Genomic DNA, 25,014 nt, shown 5'->3' with positions numbered 1-25,014 from the left:
ATTCCCCCAAACTGCATTACAGTAGGTGAGTTAGGGGGGCAGTTAAACATTCTTTGATTACTTGCTAGCCTGGCAATAAGCCTGTCTAAAGAGGAATGTTTTAAGTCTAACTCTGAATGTAGAAACCGTGTCGGCCTCTCTTACATGAGCTGGGAGCTTATTCCATAAAACAGGGGCTTGGTGGCTAAAGGCTCTACCTCCAACTGTGCTTTAGAAATTTGTCTCGGAATTGTGGGCGGGACAGTTGACATGGACCAACCCTGCCCCCCTTTCCCTCCTCATTGCTGAAAGTACAAAGCAGGGAGCTTGTGGATTGCCAGGCATATTTTATTTTTAATCACAAATATGCTCTTCTTCAGATGTCATGTTTTGTATGATCCTAAATTAATAAAGAAATTCTCAGAAAAGCAAGCTAAATTTTAAGTTTAAGCTTAATTTTCTTTATATATGTCCTCAATCATCAGAAAAAAATAGGTCTTTAAAGCCGCACTTTTTTTTTAGATCAGAGCTGAACTGGACTGCATGGTTGAAAAGGACACATTGTGAACAGGTGGAACATAAAAGCACATGTACACCTGCATATCTGTCAGTGACTCCAACTATCTCTTTAATCTGTCACGCCCTCATCCTAAGGCACTCTGCTGCATCCATATGGAAGTAAATGACTGTGAAGGTACTCATATGCACATACCCCCAACTTCCAATATAATCCCAGAAATGTGTATCTATGTAAAAAGATGTGTAAGACATGTAATTTAAAATGTTGGGATGAAAAGAATCATGACATCCCCTGAAAAAAAAGAGAAACAAGAATGTGAATATGTGGGTTTTTTTCATGATTTTCCTGGAGCATAAAGCTCCTTTCATCATGGGATGAGAGACTGGCACTGTCTGGCTAAAGTGTGCTTCTATGTGCACGCGTCTCCAACAAAGAGGTAGAAAGTGAGAGGTCAGCACTGCCTGGTACTCAGCTGCAGAAGCGTGTGTGTTTGTGTCAGAGTGACTGAGAGGATGAACAATTGCCTCAAAGATTACTCACCCAGAAGCAGATTTATAAAGGCACAGTGTTAGCGAGCCAAGTTTCATTGGGAAATCAAGTCATTGCAGGTATTGAAACACATAGTAAAGTTTAAAAACCCACAAGTTTGGCTTGAAGAAATGTCATGTTTGTTTGTAGTCTTACCGCCCAAAGCTGTGCCACAGCAGGTTTACGTCACAACTTTTAGCATTTGTAGAAAACTGGATCCCATTTACATAGACGCAACTTCACTTATCTTGTTTAAACATGCCAGTTTTCTCTGTTAGTTAGTTGTCTTTGCTAAGTAAATTTAGTGGAAGCTTAGTGAGCCTGCCAGAATATTTGGGACGGCCATTTGTTGTTTTCCTGTTTTATTCCCAATGCTTCTCCTGTGGTTTTTGAACCACCTGTTGGTTTCTTATTGTGTTTCATTTTTTTAACATTTTATTTTTTATTTCTGGGACTTAATTTTGTTTTCTGAAACTTTTCATTTCCTTTTGTTTCATTTTTTTGGAATTGTGTTTTGTTTTTGATTTCTAAAAGGTAATATTTTTTTTATTATTTTTTTTCAAATATCGTGATCTTTAAAATGTTTTTAAATTGAGTGATTTGTTGGTGTAACTTGCACTTCAGGGCCACCATAGAATCCTGATATAATTTCAACTTGGAAGAAGTAAATGTGAATTTCTTTTTTATCTTTTAGCCATTCATCCGGCCTTTTTTTTACTTGTTGTAGTTTACAAAAGTGACACAGTAAAGCTGCATTCACACCGAACACAAGCAGACACTGGCAGAGGCGGCCAGTTACAATGTTAAGTCAATGGTACAGACATGATCTGAGGTCCTGCCGCGCGATGGGCTAGGTGTGAATGTCTGGCAGCAGTGCGATTCGAGGGGTGTGATCTGGGCGGCGTGCCAGAGTTAAAAAATCTAAACTCTGACAATCAGGGACTCAATGTTGGACACGTGATGTTGTCAGTGCCAGCAGGTAGAATACACATCCAATATGGCGGATTGATCCGACAGTTCTCCCGAACTTCAGTCCATTTTCTTATCCTGCTGTATCCCTTTCGGGGGAGCGGGGTTTCCGGACCCCGTCCCGGCTACTGTTGGGCGAAGGCAGGTACACATTGGACAGTCTGTTGCAGGGCCAATGGAGCTGGAGTGATTGCGATCACTACGCCGGGTCCCAGGAGGCGAGCTGGCGGCCAGACAGAAAAACGCTGCGGGATGGGGAGGCAGCCTGGTTCCAGTTTCGGAACTTTATGATATTTTTTTTTATTTTCATCAAGACAATAAAAAAAAAGGTCCCCTGATTTTATTACTTTTTGTATTTTTCCTTCTAAGGTTAATGTGGGAAAGCAAGCTTTTAAAGTCAATCAGAGAAAGACAGCAGAAGCGACCGTCTTTCAGACACAGCAGCGGGAGAAATAAAAGTCATCTGGATACGTTTGTTCAATAAGAGCAAAGGGTACATGGTCTCGCTCAGCCTAACGTGCTGCTTCTGTGTGACGCAATAGTCCATAAAGGTCCATGATCAGTTATTCAATGTTCCTCATCTTTACCAGCTGTTTCGAAAAATCATATCAGAAAACAAGAAAGATATAAAGATACATCTGTAGCACTGGGCTTTTGTGTAAAACCTCTCAGATCTTGGTCTAAGTGAACAACCCTGGGAGTATTTCAGGCAGGCAACTCGAGCAGTGCATTTACCTGGTTACTCCTCCCTGCGGGCGGTTCAGTCTAATCAACTCACCTGCTCAGCGTCCTACTTAAGTTCCAGGTGCGGTCCAATCCTCTTCTTCCATTTCCGCAAGCTCTGCGTTCGTCACCCCACCCTCCACCTGTGAGCTCCATAGGGGTAGTTTAATACCCAAAGTTTTCTATGGAGATCTTTGTTTTATGTATCTGAAAGGAGCCTTATGCCAAACTAAAAGAAATATGGAATAAATCTTCTTTACTGCATGAGTTTTCTGACTGAAATGTGCTTCGATTTGCGTGTATAAAAAAACTGGACGCCTTATGTTTCAGAAAACATAAGGCGTCCAGTTACGCCTTATACTACAAGGCAGCAGAGGCTCTGTGTGTGTTTACAACCCAACAGGTCTGAGCTGTTCTGGTGGCATGACGAGCATATACACAATGTGGGGAATTAACTGCATTTAAGACAATAAATGTATCCAACACAAGATAAATAACTTGAAAGTGTGCAATTAGTGATATATTTGGATGTAGATAAATAGAAATAATCATGCACTGTGATTATTTTGAACTATTATACAAAACCTTTTTGAGGGAGTTACTTTTTGCAGCAACCTTCCATCTGTTTTCTACACCTGCATGTTGCTGAGAGTTATAGACAGGCCGAAAGCAGATAATTGACTGGGTTACCAGTCCACCTTAGGGCCAAACTGTGTGCAATATGACACTGTATGCTTTTGGACTGAGTTAGGATCCTGTAAAAGCAGTGATAAAAACATGCATGCATGGAGGAAACTTGCGACCTCTGTGCTCAAGGCCACTGTTCAGAATCCCGCTGATACTTCAACAGAGCTAAAAAAAAAAAGCTGCATATATCCCCAATTTAATAAAAACTTTTTGTAGTTTTTTAGATTTGATTCTTTATCAAAATCTCATGATTTTAGCGTTAAGCTTACATTCTCTGTCTAATGGCAAAATATTATGACAACACAACTTTTTTGCAGATGTTGCCACAGTTTCTTTGTGTAGGAGGACCAACTGTATGAAGAGCTTTACCTTTATAAACGGCATGAGTCACATATATTTTTTTTACTCATTCAAAAGACTGCAGGCAAATCGCAACCGTAATCTCCTGGCTCTGAAGGCACACTATAAATAACTTCAGTTGAAAGGTATTCCCTTTTAGGGCACTCCCAGCTTCACTAGTGTTTCACAACAGGTCCACCCCGTTTTTATTTGCATCGCTCAGAAACACAAATTACAATATTGCTGAAAGCTCTTACCATTCCAGGCTGAGCGGTATACAGTATAGTGTTTTCTTCAGATAGAGAAACGTTTTCTGCAGTGACTTCTTTTACCATGTAAAAACTCAAAATCCATGTATGCAACTGGCTTTATTCAGTGATGGAACAAGAAGGCAAAGAAGTGAAATTACAAGCCACATGCAAACTTGCCAAAAGCAAAAAGTGAAAGGCATAAGAAAGATTACCTTCTGATTGCATTTAATGTGTCTTCTAATCAAGAGTCTACTTTTTGGTCATGTGTGAAAACTGATCAGACCAGTGAGAAATGCAAGACAAAATGTAAAAAAAACAAAAAACAAAACAAAAGTCTACCATTTCAATGTTAGGCTTCAAAATAGAAACAATAGAAACAAACACCTGAGTAAAAATAGAAAAAAAGACAAACATTACAAAAAAATGACAAAAAACAAATGTAACTGAATAAAAAACATAGAAGTGTTTCCACAACAACGAAAAATATCAGAATAAATGAATAAATGTAATACAGCTTGCCTTAGAACAGGTACATGCACAGGCTTTGCATGTCTTTTCAAACCAAATCAGTGATTTTTCTAAAAACCTGATTTATTCTCCTGTCAACATCATCTCCCTGCAAATCTCTGTAAGCCAGCAGGGTTAGTAACTATGTAACTTTAATAACATGAGCAGCTCTAACTACATTGGCAGCTTCTGTTCAAAGAAAGGAGATGTAAATGTGCTCCTTTAAAGACCTCACAGAAATGTTTGACGCAGTAAGGAGGTTTTGTTACATACATTTTAGCTTTAAAAGAAGAGTTACCCATTAAAAATAAACGTAGGGCAATTTTTTTTCAATGTGTTATTTAGGTATTAACATGGTGTTTATTCAGCTCACTAAGCCACACAAAAGTCTGTCTATTATAAGCTGTAAAATGGTGACCTCAAATCCCCCCAAAACCCAGAAAGATAGGAGAAGTGGAATTCTTCAAATCAAAATACTAGTAACATCCCACGGAAGATTCCTTCAAGGGATGCCAAAAAAACATAATTACCTAAAAAACAAAAGTGAAAGGAGTGACGTTTTTCTCACATACCGTAAACAATATTTGAGAACCTCTGTGGTAAACGCTCCACATTTTTTTGGTTTATGTTGGGCAAAATTACCCAACACAAATATTAAAGAGGTTTGGTGGATTTCTGTTTTTCTTGCCTGAGATAAAATTACTTTTAAAAACTTTTGCCTGTATGTTTATCTGACATGCCACTGTTTCTAAGTCATAACCTAGAAGTACATTAGTAATTAAGGATACAGAACTACAAAATGAATAGAAAATGAATATCAGTGCTTTCAGCTCTTTCTCCAATTAATGATTACAGGTTCACAAGGCTGACTTACTATTAAAAGGCAGGAGTCAGGAGTAGTTCAATCAAACATGAAATACTAAATGTGCATCTAACAAAAATAATATTTAACCTTATTTAATCTTCACAAAGGATTAAACCATTTAAATGATCATTTTTTAAATTTAAAACCCACTTCAATCATCTTTTGATCTATTTTAAAAGCGTTTCCATTGGTCTTTTAATTATGATTACCGGTATACTGTTTTTATGCTCCAAAATAAAGTGAAATGTCAGGTTTATATATATGGTGCTTTTACATAACTGCAGTCAAACAAGGCACCATACATTAAAATCTCAAAAAGAACAATTAAAACGTTAAAACATTTGAAAAGTAATTAAATTAATTTGAAAGCAAAATATAAAATAAGTAGGATAATAAAACAAGAACACTTATAAAAGCAAGAGCAAATGCGAAAGCACCCACAGAGGGGATTCTTATGTTGGAAAGGTGGCTATGCAGGGTTTTAAAATTTTTTGATAAAACTGGACAATGAGGAAACCTGTTGAAAGTTCTGAGGTAAAGTGTTCAACAGTTTCGGTGCACAGATTGAGAATGTTTGTTCCCCAAAAACCTCTATTGTTTTCTAGGACATAGTTTCTGCAGAGCGGCATTAGTTCAGTAGTTGTTAATTGTGGGGGTGACTGTTGGCGAGAACTAAGCCGGCTTACTTATTTCCCGTCATCCCTCTGTTTACACTCTCTCCCACTAGCTTACAATGCCTCACACCACCAATCTAACATGACCGGTGCAACAAAAAAGGCGAGACATTTTGGAAAACGAGGACAAGGAAAACGAAGACGTACATGGATCTAGTCGTCTACAAGTGGATGCATCAGAAAGGAGCGGAGCAGGGAGCTTTCTGGCCTACTGACCGTGGCACCTACACCACGCCTACAACCTTTTTCCACCTGCTTTTTTTTGTCTGCTCCTGATTCACAATGATTTGAATAAAGAAATACTCAGAAATGCATTTTTTAGAGCCAACCCATATGTCTCTTTAAAAGTTATAGTCTTTTTTTCGTGCCCGAATGCATTGTGTGGGGTGAATGTGTCAATGGAGGGGAGGGGCAGCAAAGGGGTTGGTTGGTTTTAAGTTTTTTCCTTTTTTTTGTGTTTTGTTGTTGTCTGTTTTTAAATTGCAAAGCACTTTGAGCTGCAATGCATAAAAATGACTTTTTTTAAATAAATAAAGCTTGATTAAATGATTAATAAGCTTAATTTTCTTTGTATATGTCCGCCATCGCGGTATTTTTTTTTTTTTTTTGCCTTTACTTTATTTTTTCCAAGTTGTTTATCTGGCCTCATGGTATTTTTTGTTCTCCATGTGAAGTAAAAATATTTAAATTAATGCCAGCACGTTTCTACTACTCACACCTTCTCACACAGGACTTCTAATTTCCCCTGAAACAGTAAAAAATAAATAAATAACTGAATTGACAAATTCTTTTTCAATTATGGAGAAAGTCTTTGTGAATTTATTACATGTTATTTAACTCATTTTCTCTGCTCCTGGTACGTTTGGGTTCTTGTTTCAGAACATGGGGCCTCTCACTTCAGAGAGCCGCAAACTGCTAAACATCAAGAAAACTGATTATAAAAGGAACACACTGTTGACTCTTTGTGGCTCAAATAAACCCAGCTTGATGTTTCTTGGCTGGTTTTGGTTAGTCCTGGACAGTACAGCCAAAGAAAGATGCAATACTAATTTTAAATGTGGTCACACTGCAAGTCTGGAAAGTGTTTGCCTGGTTTGTTAATATGTAGTGGCACATGGAGAGGCAGACAAAAGGACAAAGTGAAAGATTGAGAGTAAGGGAGAGGAGGAGACCAGGACAGTGTGAATACGCCATTTGTTCGTCTTGACCCCCGTTGTCCTCGTTGGCTTTGCTTGGTGCCTTTAGCGTACAGGGTGACTGCCTTTAACGACGACAAGTGCCATTCTTGCAAACGCACTTTCGCTGCTGTAAGACTCTCATTTAGGTGTGTGTGCTTGACTGCTTGCTACAGGCCCAAAGATGCAAGGACTGGGAAAGACAGACAGAGGAGAGCAGGGTCGGGACATGGACCTAACATCGCTGAGATCCACCATGCCAGTCGGCGGCCCTCTCCAGGTTAGTCCAGCTGACGACACATGCGAATGTGAGATCAAGCAAAATGCAGTTCCCTCTGTTTAAACTTCCTGTTCCTTTCTCTTTCATCATCCTTTTCTCTCACTCTGAATCCCTGCTCCTGTAGGTTTTACCACAGAGCTGTGGTATGTTCTGCCAATGTGAAAGCTCAAGATCAGAGAGCTGCTGTTTGGCTCTCTGGTTCAAGCTGAGTGTCTGTGCTCTATTCCAGGACCAAAATATGATCACAACATCCATCAAATATCAATTAGGACTCAGGTGCAAAAGTCAATAAAGTAATCAAAAGTAGCTTTGGGTCATGGAAACAGGGCTTCACAATCCCCAGGAAACAAGGTCTTTGTAAGGTGGGAAACGTGACAGATTCGACACGAGACTTGAGAATAACTTATGTGCGTTTTCTTGTGTAAATTCTTAATGATACAAAAATTGAAGGAGGTTATGATTAAGAGACATGAGACATCCATAGTTGTCTCCGAAATAGTATAGGTCCATAGCAGTCTATGTGCTGACAATGTCTCAAAAAGTATTACTAACATTAATTGTTGAAGCAGTCTAAAACAACTGAATGCTTTCATTTAATGAAGGTAATGTAATTAGTATGAATGGAACAGGATCATGGAATGTCTCAGGTCCATGTTTCTTTTACGAATTTTTGTTTTTTTAAATAATTGTTTTGATCTTTTTGTTCAATTTCAGTCGATTCTTTTTTTAAATTTTAGATTTTAAAGTTTTTATCTCTTGTTGTTCACTTTTTAGGTTAAAAAAAACATTTTTTCAGATAGTACAATGTGTAAATAAAGTAGTAACTTTCTATAACGTCTTAACAGTCGAAAAATGCAAGGCTTAGAAAGCACAACACCAGCAAACAACATGTATTATGACCACAACTAAAATGACAACTTCCTCTGGTCAGATTACCTTTAACATTTGCATGAGACACACTTGGGGTTTTGAATTGTTTAAGAATTATTGTGAAATGTATGAAGCATCAAAGTTAGATTTGATAATATATGTTATAACATTTCCAAACATTCAGTTATTGTCTCTCAGTTGACGTGTATCAGGAAAAGATGCCTGCAACAAAATGAGGTCTTGTTGGGTCTTGCCAACCCTTGTTGTTGTTCATAGCTTTGGTTTTGCTGTAGTCGCACAACTATGATGCAAAGCTACCCAATCAATCTTTTGCCTGGACCATTCTAAACCGGACCAGACCGGACTGTACTGTACTGTTCAGTGGAAACAAGGCTTAAGTGGTGATAAGTTAAGGAATTCAGACGCAACCTTTGTTATTAGTTAGTCCATATTAGGGTTTTTTTCACGCTTTGTGTTTGACATTTTTTTCATTTTTTTTTGTAGTCTTTTTATCCTGTTTACGTGTATTTTTGAAGTTTAAGTAACACATTAACTAGTTTCTCTCCAGCATTTGGGACCTTCAGCAACAACAGATAATAAATCTTATATTTAGCTATATTATTATTATTATATTTATTATATATTATATTCAGATTTGTTATATTGTGTTATTTGTCTTGTTTGTGTGTGGTTTAAAGATGCAAAACGTCAAGAGGGGCAGTCTCGGAGAAAACATATAATAATGACTGTACGGTCAAAATCCCAAACGGAATATTTCACCAATCAAATACTAGCCATTTTTATTTTCCTGAGTTGTCAGGACATTTCATTTGGACACGGGCCTCTGTTAAACCAACCCTTCATTGTCAACCATCCACAAAGAACTTCAAATATCGCTTGAAGCTGCTTGATATTTATCCACAATGACGGGATGATTTCTAAATGTGTCTCTAAGCTCATGACGTTTTCAGAAAATAACTAAACATAAGGTCGTATCACGGTCAACAAAAGGCGTGCAAATTTTTTCCAAAGTTGGATTTCGCGGGAGGCTTTTAGATATTGTACGTGTAAAGCTGTCTTGATAAATCTATTTGTAAGGTGTGAGGGCTTTGCACCTCTAAGTCACTCCCTATGTATAGAGCTCAGCAACAGGGTGTGGAGCTCGTGTACACAGTACGCTATAATCACAGGGCTTCTTCAAGCCGAGGCGGCACGTTTCTATGTTGAGTCACTGAATTAGGCCTTCAGTAATGATCATTCTATTTTTTTAAATCCAATCCAAATAACAGAAAGTAATATGGTGTGAGTGCTCGCCATCTGACGCGTGTTTGCTGGCTGTACCAAAAATTTAATCATTTTGTCCTGAAATCTCTTTTGCACTTTTCTAATCATTCCAAAGAGAACAGACTTTTTTTGAATGAGTCTTACAGTAAATTACTATCTACTTCGAAATATTAGCTCATGCTTTATTTCTTAACTTGATTTTGTCTGCATGCGTACGTGATTGTTGACACACACACACAAAGGGTGCTGAATTACCTGTTACCCCTCCCAAATTAAGAGCTCATGTTTAAAATAAATAAAAACTAATCTTTTAAAATACTTTAAAAATGAGTTTTTTTGTTTGTTTTTTTCTTTTGTGCGATTTTTTTAAAAACACAATCAGATATTGTTCTTGGTCTTTTTGGTAGCATTAGTATTTTTCTTAGACAACAAGAACATGTTAGGTAAGGAATAAAGTAAATCACAAAATACAGCAATTATAATATTCGTTAAAATACCATTAAGGATGGCACATGAAATAAAGCATTGGCATTAAATAAATGCTAACAGTGGCAAAGAAGTTTTTAGTGACCTCACATGCAAATGAAGAAATACAATATCCTCTGCAACCCTTCAGTTATTATTCCCATCGCATTTAGACAAGAGAAACAGGAAAATCCTTGGAAGGTATGGTATCTTTAGGGAAGTCTGCAGCCCCTTAGGGGGTCCTGGGAACTTCACTACACAAATCTCTCTTCAACTTTAGAGTTCAATATATGTATACATACAAAATTCTCCTTTTTAATGTCAAGACCAAAGGTGACAATAACTGCAACCCTGAAGATATGGCAGGTACATTTCGTGTGAAGGCTTTAATCAAAGATGAGCAAGTTGCAACTAGTTTTTTACAGTGACCTCGTCTGATTTAGGGAGGAGCACAACAGGAAGAACATATAAAAACAAAGCTTGTGTTTTTCCGTATTTGCCATTCTTAGTTTATTTCATCTTTCAGGTCCATTGTCTTTTTGATCCTGCTTTTCAAACCCCAAAACACAATGCAGCCACCAGCGTGTGTGTCTGTGTGTGCCGAACCCACTACCGGCTTTTACATGGCAGATGCCACATTCTGAGAGTAGGTGTGAAGTACGAGAAAGTGTGAGTGTGTGTGTGCGTTGCCCTGTGTGATTCTGAGAACTTTTATCTGAGGCCCAGCTGGCCTCATCTTTCAATGACATGGGACATTCAAATGAATGCTGTTGTGCAACTACTGATATTGTGAAATAGGTGTGTCATTTAACCGCCTCTTTGTGCATCCAAAGACTTGAGGATTATTTTACTTGCATGCTTTGATCGTATATAAAGAATATGTGAGAATTTCATTCAGTAGATCATTATTTGGCGCCTCTTCTGTGTCACTGTGAATATATATTAAAGTGTAAAGGTAATACCTCATACAAAGTAACTGATATCTGCAGCTTGTGGTTTTCCGGTGTTAATGTTCTCGTTTTCATGCTAAGACACTGTTACCTTAAAGACCCACTCCAATAAAAATCATGTTTTTGGTGTTTTTTAACATGTTCTTGTGACACATATGAAGAAAATTAAGATCAAAATAGCATTTCTGAGTATTTCTTTATTCGAATTGTGGTGAATCAGGAGCAGACGCAAAAATGCCAATTGAAAAATATTTGTGATGTAGGAAATATGCTAGGCGGGCCACAAACTCCCTTCAGAATGGGTGTGGGAAGGGGGATGTGTTGCTTGACATCAAGAGTCCAGCCCACAAATTAAGACATATTTCTAATGAACTCCTGCTGCTCTGCAGAAACTAACTTTGACAGTCGTGCTAAAACAAAAAGTCATTACTTACATTTAAATGTAAACTTCTGTGCTTCAGAGCTTTTCTCAGCGCGATGCAGATTACCCTCGTGGGCGAAGGGATACAGAGCCCTTTCAAAAAACTATTTCGGACACCTCTATTACTCCAAATGCCCCACAATTGGAGGGATAAGGAGAAGCCCGAGGGGTGTAGGGGAAGAATTCAGTTTCAGCCCAAATCTGCAATGTGGGCAATGATTCTCTTGGTAATGAAATCATGTTCTACAGTTTGATGTTTGCATTCATCTTTCGTGAAAGGAAACAACAGCAAAACAAAATGCAAAAATGTATTTGCCTTCCCTGCCTATATTTACTTAATTCATCCAACCATTCCAGTGTGAATGGTTCCAGTGACTGAAGTGTTTCTGGCTCATCTCAGTTTATTTTTATTTTTTTATGAAGTTGTTTAGTAATTGAAACAAAAATGACGTCAGTTAAAACATGACTCCATGTTTTAGTGTGTCAGTTTTTGCCTTTATTATGGATGTTTGTTTAAGAAAAGGCCATTTATGAATCACTTTGTCATTTTCAGTTAACTTTGTTTTTTATCCTCGTCTCTTTAAATCTTTATCCTTTAGTCTTCCCATTTTGGTCTCGAGGTATTACCATTTTTCCATTCTTCTTTCTTACTTTCTGTCCAGGGGGTGTGCTGTGTTTTCTTTTCATTTCTGAGAAAATGACAGTTCACTTACGCCGAATCCAAACCAGCTTTCAGGAGTTGTGAATTGTATGTCAGGAGTGTGGGCAAAAAAAAAATAAAAACCTGATGAGTGATACCAGATGGACCCAAGTCTGCCCACATTTTTCTGTTTTTTGCTCTGAGTCAAATGACCAAAGTGATGCTCACAAGAGTAGCAAAAACAAAGCCCACCTCCACTGTTTTTGTATTTGTAACTTCTGTTTTGCATTTTCATCTTGTAGCACACTCATCCTGTCCACTATATGAAATGATTTATGATGGCAGTGTTGTCAAGATGAATTTCATGCATTCTTAGAGCAATTAAAGAAATCACTTATTGGAACTTTTGCACTTAAACAGCGCCGCCGCATATTTGTTCCTCATCCATTTGTTCCAGAGGCGCTTGCCAAGAAGCAGCAGGAAACCCCCTCTGCAAAGCCGAGGCTCCTGCTCAGGGACGATTAGAACCCACACCCACATAAATCACAAATGCACACCAGACTTATAAATCCAACTTAGCTCTGTCAGACCTCTAACTGGAGTTCATGTGTTCATGTGCACACACCCTCATCTTAAAAACAAAAGCTTTTCCTTGAATTTGTCGGGTTGGATTTTTAGCCAACTATGCAGAGCTTATCAAGTCTACATAATATCAAGCTATTTTTGACTGAAGTGGTCTGAGGTGCCATGTGCGTCATTTAAAACCGTATCTCACAAAGGTGTAGTGTCCTCTACTTTAAGTGCTGCCAAACACATGTAAGGCACAGATCAATGGGAAAGTGAGTGTAATCACACTTAAGATGCTTTTATGAAAAGCTTACAGGAAGCTAAAACTGACCCCCCAAAGCAATGTTGCTTTAAAAGAGACTTTAAGAATAGGAGGTGATATAAAGCTAAACAAAAATTAGGTTGTTAGGGGAGGAGCAGTTCAGCATGTGGGAAATAAAAAAAAAAAACCAAGGTGACAGCAAACACGAATAACATTTCCACCTGGAGTGTGGATGAAACCTTTGCTCCATATGAGGCATGTTGTGTGCAGCTTGGTTGTGTTACCAGTGCAGTGGTGCACAGGTGAACACTGACTCTTTTCTCCACCTGCTTTTCCACAATATTCTGCAAAAAGTGGATGAGATGAAGAGGTTGCTGAAGTGAAGCCAGGGCTGAATTTGTTTGGCAAGTCGTCTGCATGTCTAAACCAAGACAGCCTCAGTTCGCGAAGTCAACAATGCAGGATGTGTGTACAATTCAGCTTCTAGCTAGAACAGCCTGTAAAGATAAACGTAATAATTAATTCACAGACATTACCTAACAGGAGCAAAATATAGACCCAGATTGACATAAAACTTGTGTCATCGGGCAATAATGTTTAAATCATTTAATTGTGTGATGCAGGACCATCAGCTAACCTGGTTAATAAGAAAAATTAGAAGGAAATTTATCAAAAGAAAGAAAAAGAATGCACAGCCAAAATCTACAATAGTAAATATGAAAAAATAAAATTCTGAATGCAGTTAATGCACAGTTCAATGATGTTGAATACATTTTACTCCATATTTTCCTTAAATCTTCACATTACAATACACGTTTGTCAAGTAAAGCATACTCTGAAAGTTTAAAATGTCATGTTTTTTGTAGAAAACTACTGAAATACTCAAGTTAAAATGACACCAAAAAGAGCTCTCTGAATACACTGACAAGCTGGAGTTGGATAAACTGAGCTGCCACAGACTTTTCCATCCCTGCCCTTGTCTAAATGCTTACAAAGAATTGTAAATTTGGTTGGGCCTTGAAGCATGAAAAATATTACAGCATTTGATGAACAGAGGACGTTGGACACGGCTGCTAAGGATGCCTTTAGATACATACAAATGAGAGAACTTTTCTGTAAAATGCTGGGATAAAAAAGTACCTATTTATATAAGGGCATTTACCCCAAAAGAGTGTAAATGCCAAAGTAAAAACCCACTTCACCAAAAAAATGCTTAATATAAAATTTCCCAAAAATGGACTTTGCTGGATTAATGCAAGAGTTGTCTTAAAATGAGAACAGAGCAGGTCAGAAAAAAAGAAAGTGTGTCTGCAGAATGGGTTGATTCTGACATCATCTGTAAGGGAAGAGTCTCTGTGCTGCTCATGGGACCATTGTTGGATTCCTCACAGTGAGATCACGCGAACTATAAAACAAAGGCACAGCATTATATATCGTTTTCTGTCTCTTTTTTTGGTTTCGCATAGAAAAACTGGATGAAAACCATACTAATTAAAGTGTTTTTTATTCAAATTTTCTCTCAAATTTAGTGTAATGCTCACATTTTCTTTTTAGATTAAACATTTCAAAAATATATAATTTGTTTAAAGAACTATGAAGATAAAAAAAAGAGCTCCTCGCTGTTACTTATTGTTTCTGAAGTAAAAGTTGGGGCCTAAATATTTTCAGAGTCACTCACATGAAGTTTTATTTTCTGAGTCTTCTTGTTATGGTAACGAACAAATTTCCCACGTGTGGGATCAATAAAGTATTTCTGATTCTGATTCTGATTCTATGTACATAATCCCACAGTGGGCAAACACATTCATCAACTTTATGAGGCTCAGATGTGCTGAACAAATACCCAGACGGGTGTTCACCCACCTTTACTGCTCTACACCTCAGCGAGTTAGGGTTTGCATTTGTGTGTATTCTTTGTTGAATTATACACAGAAACCATTTTCAGTAAGTAACAAAGACCCATAAATCCTAGAACTCAAAAGATTTCAAGAAGGTCTAGTGCAGTGTTTTTCAACCTTTTCTGAGCCACGGCACACTTTAACCTTAAAAAAAATCCCGCGGCACACCAGCATCCAAAAATTAAAAAAAGGAGAAACTTATAGTCTGTATTGATCTGCAGCCCCTCCGCAATCTCACATGCATTTTTGAGATAATTGTTGCAGAAAAAGCTGGAAACTGCAGCTGTTTTTTTTCTAAAAGATGCAATAAAAGATAAGTTAGAAGATTTAAAAACAGTTTGATGTGTGTTCGTTGGTTTCAAGACGTTTAACAACACATATCCGTTTGCGCTGTCACTCTCACAACCCAATGCATCATGGGAGATGTAGTGCAAAAAATGGCCAGAGATCGCGTCTCTCAGCTTCATTGTTTTGTTCACTTGTTCCAGTCTGATACCGGATTCTGTGGAAAGCTACACCGCTAAAGACGAGCTTTAGCTGGTATTTTTGTTAGAACTGAGCGACTTTACGAGCTAAATCGGGACAAGGAAGTGAAGATTTTAACCACTTCTGATTGGTCAGACTAATGACATGTGATTAAGCCTTCAAGAATGATTGGTGGAGACAGTTAAAGGGACGGGACGTTTCCAAAATACAGCCGAAGGTGCAGCTGAATCGCGGTACTGTATTGTCATTCTTATCAAAATGTCTTTAATAAAATAAAATAAACGCAAAGAAAAAGTATTTTATGATCTTTTATATTCCTAACTCCTCAGTGTTTTATCAGGGCCTGTTTGGATGAACAGAGAGCTGAAATCATGGAGATGGAAAATGTTTTTAGATCAGTTAATGAGGGCAATTTCCCACGGCACACTTGACCATCTCCCACGGCACACTAGTGTGCCGCGGCACACTGGTTGAAAAACACTGGTCTAGTGCATTCCATGCAACCAAGATTTAGTTTTTGTCTGCCTTGTCTCTAACGGTTACTTCACATGTATGGTTTTTAAAAAAAGGATAAATTCAAGATTATAGTTTAAATGTCTTAATATAAGAGAAAACTCATATACTAGTATTTTTCAGTAAAATATGCTGACATGTATTAAGATATTACGGTAATGCTTTATAATAAGAGTCCTTAATAAACTATTTATAAGACATTAACAAACACTAGTAATGTTTTAGTGAGCTGCTTTTAAGTACATTAATTAGCATTTGTAAATGTCTTACAACTGACTTACAAATTTAAATAAGCTGTTTATAAAGACATTAACATATTCCTTAATAAACTACTTAAATTAAACTAACAAGCACGAGTAATGTGGTATTAAGATGCTTATAAAGACATTTTTTAGCATTTGTTAATCCTATTCACAAGCTATTTATAAATGCTTGTATGGGATTAATAAATATATTAACAGTGTTCTTATTAACAGTTTATTGAATGTTTTCCAGCCCCCCCCCCAATCTAAAGCATGACCAAATTTGGGGTGATCTTAACAAGCCATTAATAAATTGCTTGTGAGATGTTGCTGCCCCTTGGAAAGGGCAGATTCTGAGTGCAAACATTTTGAAGTTTATTAAAATTTGTTTAGTTCGAAATGTTATAAGGCACTAAGGCACAATCTGTAAAAGACAGTACGTGAGTCTCTTCTTTCACATTGTTGTTGTGATGTGTTGAAGAGTTGTTATATGTTTGTGGCTTTGGTTAGTGTTATAAAGGTCATTGTTCATATTCTATACTTTGTGGTTCTTTGTGGCAAAACATAGCCCACAGTTTAGGAGGCTGCAAAACACTCAAACTGTCAATGAAGGTTCTCGTTCATCCAGGTGGTGTAGTGTTGGGGTTGAGTCATATCAGCTGGACTTAAAAATTGTAAGTCCAGCTTGACATGGAAACTGTTTATTAATCGCATAGAAGCAATTTATAATTTTTTTGTACAAACTTTAATGCACATTATGCCATTTTACTAGGATTCACTTTCAGGTATGCAAATATCAAATACACATATGTATAAAAAAACAAGAATAGAAATAGAAATAAGCCGGAGGATTAAACTCTACGAGAAAATGTTGAATCTATCACATACAGACAAGGTTTTGATTGCTTTTTGCTTCTCAGAATTATGAATACTATTAATATACTGATTTACACTCAGAAAGTATACAATGAAAGAGGGTTTTTGACCAAAGAATTTACATTTATGAATATGAAATATGTCCAAAATGAGCAAGAAAGATTTAAGAGTAAACCAGAGTCCTTTTGTATATTTTTTGATATTAGACATCTTTGATACAAGACATCTTTCCAGAATAAAACAAAACAAGAATCAATTTCATCATTAATGACATCACACATCTTCTGCCAAAACACTTTTACTTTAGGACAATACGAAAAGAGATGGAGGACTGTTTCAGGGAAATTGCAGCAAAAACTACACTGTGTATCAATGTTTAATCTAAATCTCTTTTGAATGAACATTTCAGCTGGGTAAATTCTGAAAGCAATTTATCAATGGCTTGTAAAGATCACCCCATATTCGGTCACGTTTTAGCTTGGTGGGCTGCAAAACACTGACACAATTGACACATTTTCTCAGAAAATGACAGAAGAGACTTGTGGTTTTTTTAGACTAACTGGGGTTCATCCAAACAGCAGAGCATATTTAGAAAACATATTTTTAAAAACAGTGATTGCGTGTATTACTCCCCAAAGGCAATAAGCAGCAGAACAAAAACTTGTTTTTATTGATTTTGTCTTGGTTGGGTAGTTAAAGGGTTAAACATAATGATCAGCGTAGGTACAAGTGTTTGTTCATCCAAAACCTTCAAACTGCACTGAAAAGTGTAGTCAGCTCATAAATATTATTCCTGAACTGTTTTAAACACTTTTAAAGAATCTGTCAGCAAACTGTCAATATTTTAACAAAAACAAACTGTAATTTTGATCATGTCGTTTTTTAAAAATGTTTGTCATGCTTTCCTTTTTATGTGCAGAGCTTTTAATGTGATTGTACCAGGAATCAGAGGCATGCTCAAGAAAATCAAACAAAGTCAGTGCAAAGCCAGTGCTGCCTATGGATGACACAATAGGTTCTAATAAGCCCTAAAGCACATATGTCAAACTCAAGGCCCGGGGGCCAAATGTGGCCCTCCATGTCATTTTATGTGGCCCCCGAGAGCATAAAAGTTTTTGATTTCTTAAAATAAAAAATAAAAATTGGTGTGTATTTATATATATATAGGGGGAATCTGCCTTGAAATATCAGATTGGGCAACTATACATTAGGACTTAAACATTGTCCATATAACCTAACCTGACAGAATCAAATTTAAAAGGATTTATTATAGAGTAACAAGCAAACATATGTTTTCTATGCAACTGTAATTGTCACTTTCAAAAGTTATAATAAATAAATAAATTAGTTGTTTAACATTAAGGAGTAGTTACGTGTATGTTTCATTACATTTAGTTACATGTATAAGTTATATCCGGCCCTTTGAGGACAGCTGCTATACTGATGTGGCCCTCGGTGGAAATGAGTTTGACACCCCTGCCCTAAAGCATTCAAAACCTCTTTATGAGTCAATAATATAAAAATTGCCATGACAAATATTAATTTCTCTGCTTGTTTCTTCAAGCAAATTTTATAGCAATTAGTTCTAATTGCATGTTATAACTGCTATAATGTCAGAATTGTATTGCCAAGCCATAGGTGTGTTTTTAAGTGAGTCAGAGGCTTTTTATTAATGATCTTTTATAAAGATTGACACGTCTGATACATCAACCACAAATTCTTGTGATTTAAAACTAGAAAATGCTAATTTGTTGGTGTTTCTTCCGGATGCACTTAAAACATCACACTGTCAGGTTTGTGTACACCAAAGAATGACCTTGACACTGCGCAGTGGTTGACCATGTCTGACTGGCTGAACAAGCATTCAGCAGCAGTTAGCACCTGTCAACTTGGTGGACTCATAAATTTTCACCTGGCAGCTTCAGCAACAAGCTGGGGGCGGGGAAGTACTGGGAAATTCCATTGTTTCTGCTTGATTACAATGTGCAGAATTTATGAAACAAATCCTGTTTACACATTCAGTTTGTACCACATTTTTCACTTTCCTAGTGAATGAACTTTGGACCCCCCCCACGCACACACACCAAAAAAAAAAAAGCTATGACATCATAGCCGACAAAACGTCCAAAAATTAATGGGGCCAAAAAAACCCTCAAAACCCGCTAAAGAAACCAAACCATGCGTGTCAGGGAAGTTTTGAAATTATTATGGGATGGTCATAGAACCTATGGCCATTTTGTAGCAAAGCAAAGAGTGCTATTTGCCGATTATGACATTTTCCCTCAATATGGGAAAAGGAAACTATTGTTAGGGCGACCTTCACAGAATTTTACACACATGCCACCAGCTTAAGTCTACCACCAACCCTGGAGTTTCTTGACCTGTTTCCTTGAGAAGAGGCCGCCATTAAATATTTTCAACAAGCTCATCCTAGGGATTTTCATGTATCTACGTTATTGAGCAACATTGGGAAGCTACGGTACAAAAAATTGGGGTTTATTAGTTGTAGATTTTTAATGGCATGGACGTGGCGAGCTCGCAAACTGTCTCGGCAAATCAAAACAAAGTTTATTCAAAATTTGATTTGATTTGATTTATTGATTTATTTCAAGCATTGTAGTCAAAGCAATAAAGAAATTACACATATTTATCAAACTCATTACAGAAATGTTGAAATGCATAGTTTAAAAAGACAAAAAATAAAACAAAACAAAAAAGTCAAACAAAGTCAGTTCAATCACATTTGCTTAATTAAATATAGAAATCATTAACTAAAGTTAAGTAGAGCTTGATTTATTGCTTGAAAAGGAGTGCGAAGAAGCGAACTTATATAATCCCACCCCTACTGAGTTAAATAAATAAAATTTGGTTTCTTGAAAACCTTTTGTAGTGTTTCTGCTGGTAAATTCTGGCTCGTGTTGCATTCATGTGTCAAGTTTCTCTGTGTTTTTTAAAAAGGATGCAGCATTCAGGAAAGAAAGCAGTAGCTTTCGTGGAACTCGGGAAGTAGTAATGACCACACATACGCTCAAGGGAAGTAAGTGTATGTTGTGATGAAGGCCGGAGCCATTCCAACCAGGAAACTCTTCAGAAGAATGTCCTGCAATGCCACACATGGCAGAGGCCCGCTTTACAGGCCTCAGGGAGAATAAAACCCTAAACATATGTGGGAAAGTATGTCCGTGAAATAAAAAATCTGTCACTTTTTTCACATCAAGAGTTGTTCTGTCCTCCCATGACAGTGGCTCCTGGGACAGCTCTCTTCCTGTAAAGCTTGCACACTAAACATTTTCACAGGCACCACAGAGCTATTTACATTACTCAACATGTACAGTCAAACACACATTTCCTGCATCAGTGGGCCCATCCCGCGCTGCACTCCTCTTTTTGTTTTGGATACAGGCACTCAGTCAGAACTGTAAGTCAATATCAGAGTAGCAATTAGCATTCTTCGCATCAGTGAATCGTGAGGACTGAAAACCACAAATATTGTCAGGACTTGAGTAACAATTTCAGCGCAATCATTGTTCTCTCAGGCGTTGATGCATAAGATTGACATATGCTGACACTTTAATGATTTTTGATTTGATTTATAATTCCAGAGAAAGAGTAAAGACAGAATATTTATAAGAACGTAATGCGATGACAAACATATTATTTGTCATCAAATGTGGCTTGAACACTGTTTTCTTCTCTTTCATTTTGATTTAATGACTGCAATGTTGATAGGTCTTTTTGTCTACCAAAACAAAATAAGTGGCAACATTAAGAAAGGTTTTAAAGTCTAATTTAATAAACTTTGAAATACTATTTAGCTTAAAATCTTTATTTGAACTGAAAAGAATATCATGATACTCAGTGAAGGGAGTAAATATAAAAAAGTGTAGCAAATGCATAATGCACATCATTTTTCTTAGCATTAATTGTCACTATTTTGATTTTTTAAAAGCTTTTTTGAGTGTGGGGAGGATGGAATGAGGTATGGTACAAAAAAGGAAACATGAAAAAAGTGTTGTACAAGATTCAAAACAAAGGTACATATTCTTCACTTTGCTGAGTAAAAGCATGTTTTTTTGCAAAATTCCTAAATGATGCATTGTATTTATGCATAAGATTAATAACAATTAGGTTCATCATGTTTAAAGAGGTCATTGCACATTTAATAATGTTTTTGGGGATTTCATTGAACTGCTTTAAACCCAAATGACAGGTGACATTGATATCCTCCTTACAATGTAAGCCTGTAGGAAGAAAGTTGCAGTTCTGTCATGTTTAAAAAATGTTTCCTTGATGAGATACTAAACCTTTCCACATTACTGTGAAGGAACACCAACACACCTGGGAATTTTGCACACCAACAGCCTGAGAAACTAGAGAGGGCCTGGTTCTTTCTTCTTAATTCACCAGATCCTAATCAGACAGGGAGACACAGGGATTTGCCAGGGCAAGCTTTACATTAATAGGAGGAAAAGAAGTCACTACCAGCTTCTTGGTGCCTGTGGGACAACACCCTAAAGGTCTCCCAAATCATGTACTAACAGGTGAGAGTTGTTTAGATGCCAAGAACAGGAAATTTGCAATTATGCAGGTGTTTTTAATGTGAAACTTTGATAGACGTTTATTGTTTAAAAATGTTAGTTTATATAAGGCTTCAACCGCTACTGTAAGCACAGGTTCTGAACGGTACACTTCGAGACTGGATGGACAGTTTTATTTTTTTTGTCAATTAAAGGCGGAAACAGACCAAATTAGCCACAGATTAGTCGGTTCCAAATGTTGCTCAATTAGGCAAGAGATCCTGACTGTAGACATCAAAAAGCAAAAATGAAGATTCCCCCAACTTTATTTTAACTGGTGACCCTAACAGTTATGCTTTTCCCATTGTAAGCTTTTTTTTTTTTTTTTTTTTTACTATTCTGAACACTTTAGTACGGAGCCTGTGTCCTGACATTAAAAAATTAAAATACATCTCGTTCCCACAAATTAATATCTTGTTCGCACGAAATAATATTTCGTTCCCACAAGATAATATTCCGTTCCCTTGAAATACTATCTGGTTCCCTCGAAATGATTAATTCGTGTGAACGAAATAATTAATTCATGTGAACGAAATAATTATTCACGTCATAAGTCATTCATAAACACGGATATGCTCTCCATCCGGCCGCAAAAGCCGCTTTCAGCGGTAACTGTCGTGTCTCTGTGACCCACGTTAGTTCAAGAAAGGAAAAAGAAGAGCAAGAATGATCAATTTATTATTGTCTCAATGAATATTAGAAAAATATCATAAGATTTATGATACCTAGGCTTGCTGCTTTGCCATACAATTCACCGAACATACTACTAGCTACTAGCTAGCTCCGCCGCGGAGCTCTTTTGCTTGTCATGCCGGCATTCGGGCAGCTGGCTGGCCGGTAGACAGACAGCCAGCTGATATCGTAGTTTAGGGTCGAATGTATAGGAATAATAATATTCAGGACTTGTCTTTTATTGACATACTCTTTAGCAGTCGCTTTACATTCTAAGGCTAGTAGGCTACATGCTAACTAACTAGACGATCATTTATCCTGTTATTCACGTCATAGATTTACAGATACCTTCACATTTCTGTCTGTGTGTGCCGCATAACATTGCATTGAAGACACGTAGGATGTTTAGAGATCAAATAAATCTGATCTCTAAACATCCTCCGTGTCTTCAATGGGTTCGAGGGAACAGAATATTATCTTGTGGGAACGGAATATTATCTTGTGGAAACAAGATATTAATCCCTGGGAACGAGATACATTTTCCTTTTTCCAATGTCAGGACACGGGCTCCGTACTTTTGGGTTAGGATTAGAGTAAATTGTAATATTTCCGCTTCCAGCCGATGATGTCAGGTGCCAGTTCCCTCTCCAAATTAAAAACGTCTTTTACCCGACTCTTCTATGATTATCAGGTATTTAAAGTCCCTCCATCTTAGGATTCCCTCTTTTCAGGAAAGCACGAAAGCAATAGAAACATCTGATATTATAAATATATATATACATAAAAGCATCAGATTCCATGTTTGTTTTGGACGACGCTTCTTCTTCTGCTTTGCTGTCAGCAGTAAATACTGATACATGCACCTACAGTGCCCTCTATAGGTTGATAGCTGGAAACAACCGCTAAAGGGCAACCTGTTGTAAGTGGGAAGGTAATGAATACATGAGGCTATTTATGTTTTAATATCACAAATAAGTTACTCCTGACTGCGCACCCCTGGCCAATCTATAAAAAAAAATTCCACATTTGCAAATGGCGACCTTTTTGGAATTTCTTGAGGCTAACATGCTTTTCTGAAAGAAGTCCTAAGTTACATCCATGCCAAAAACCAGGCCATCAACCTAACCAGTCTTTACAGTATCACTTTTGCCCACAAGAGGTTTTTAGCCATCTTTTCCTTTCACACTTGTCACACAAAAGCAATCTGAGAAACTGATTTGGACCAAACAGCACAGTGTGAAAGCACCCTTAGATAAAGTCTAATAATGTTCAGTTATGGATTAGAATTTTCATTGCTCAGTTTAACCTCTTAGGGAAAAAAACATGAAAGGTCAAAATTTAGCTTCCTACAAAACAAAATGCAACTGTTAGTCATTTTAATCACAACACAGCACATCAAACGGAGCACTTCAAACCAGTTATTTAACAAAGCAGCTATGCAGAACATGTGCTCCCTGCGTCAAAGAAGAAGGATGCGTCATACTATTTATGAATGTACTTGTGCAACTCAAGCTGCTCCATGAATTAATATATTTGGGCAAATATGTCAACAAGCCTATCAGTTATTGCTGCAGACTTGGAGGCATGTCACTCAAAGCTATCACACCCTGGAACAAGTCTCAGTTCGAAGACCAACACCTACTTATTTGCAATCAAAATCCCATACACACAAAAGGCCAGCACCTACCTCAAGTGGTGTTTCACTTCGAGGCATGTATGTTCAAACTTCAGTTTTTACTCTGAAGTTAAGCTGCTCTGACTTTTTTCTTGGAATTATCAATTGCTGGGGTTCTGCAGCTGCTGGCCAATTGTTGAACTGACATTCGTCAGGCACGAGGAAAACGTGTTCCCCCTGAGGAAGTTACTAAATACAGGAAGTGTGTGGACAAACTGTACCCAACAAAGAGGGGAAGACGTTACTGGACAAAAAGAGGACAAAGGGTTTTTTATAAACATATTCCCTATTTCTAACTTTTGTTTGACTTTTTTTAGTTTAACTTGTTTTCTTTGCATTTATTGGTTGAACTCTCTTTTTATCATTATAAGACCCTGAACATAGCAACATTTTTGTTTTGGGAGAATAATTAAGTGTGCTTTTAATGCCCCACTGCAAGGCACACATTTTTTCTCAGGTGGAATAGGTCCCTGCAATTATCTTCTGTTGCAATTTATAACGTGAATTTCTGTAATAGTAAATTAACAGTTGGACACTCGCTTCAAAGCAGACAGAAAGAAATAGTATTGGTTAAAGTACTTTTTTTATTGGTAATAAAAGAAAATAGATTTTTCTGTAACATTTGACTCATTTTGTTGAAGTCTAATACGTCACCTTTAATTGAACTCTAAGACAAAACCATACAGCAAAGGAGAAACAACAAAATCGACAAAACAGATGGCCTGAAACCTAGACATTTAATTACAATTAGGATGATCAACCAACTAAAGACATGGGAAGATAATTAGTAATTAAATCTAACATGAATGTGTTTAGAAATGTGGACTGAAATAATTGAAACTATTTTGACATGAGGAGTACTACCTTCAGCAGCCCATTTACAAAAGTGCTATTAAAACTGCAGTAGGTACCTTATGGCACTAATTTGTTTTGGATCATGAAAGAATGGATGGATGGATGGATGGATGGACGGACGGACGGACGGACGGACGAATGGATGGATGGATGGATGAATGGATGGATGAATCGAGTTTGCATACTACACAATAGTCAAAGAAGAACAAAGAAAATTAAGCTCAACCTTTCTTTAGTGTAATCATTGTGAATCAAGAGCAAAAA

General features: G+C 37.2%; 1 protein-coding gene and 1 long non-coding RNA gene across 11 annotated transcripts in view; one reads left to right on the top strand and one right to left on the bottom strand.

Annotated features, from left to right (window-relative positions):
- The window catches only part of LOC101162567 (ninjurin-2), a 55,722-nt gene that overhangs the window by 11,984 nt on the left and 18,724 nt on the right, over nt 1-25,014 (top strand). For 5 of the 10 annotated variants that reach the window (XR_911108.4, XM_004083027.5, XM_011491100.4 and 2 more), the window contains exon 1: nt 7,255-7,497. Coding sequence is in view for 7 of the 10 variants with exons in the window: in XM_004083027.5 (XP_004083075.1) it covers nt 7,402-7,497 (96 nt within the window). In the remaining 3 variants the exon portion in view is untranslated. Of the gene's footprint in view, nt 1-7,163; nt 7,498-25,014 lie in introns of those variants that run through there. The other 5 variants (XR_911109.2, XM_011491102.3, XM_011491103.4 and 2 more) reach the window with 4 other exon arrangements.
- LOC110017633 (uncharacterized) lies at nt 19,154-24,460 on the bottom strand. The gene is made up of 3 exons (XR_002293089.3): nt 23,908-24,460; nt 21,310-21,381; nt 19,154-20,387 (listed from the first exon to the last, which is right to left on the bottom strand). It is a non-coding gene; the product is annotated as an uncharacterized LOC110017633 (long non-coding RNA).

Source organism: Oryzias latipes, chromosome 23 (genome assembly GCF_053564925.1).
Source record: "Oryzias latipes strain Hd-rR chromosome 23, Olatipes_Hd-rR_3.1".
NCBI classification, from domain to species: domain Eukaryota; kingdom Metazoa; phylum Chordata; class Actinopteri; order Beloniformes; family Adrianichthyidae; genus Oryzias; species Oryzias latipes.
This window is presented reverse-complemented; position numbering and strand designations above follow the sequence as displayed.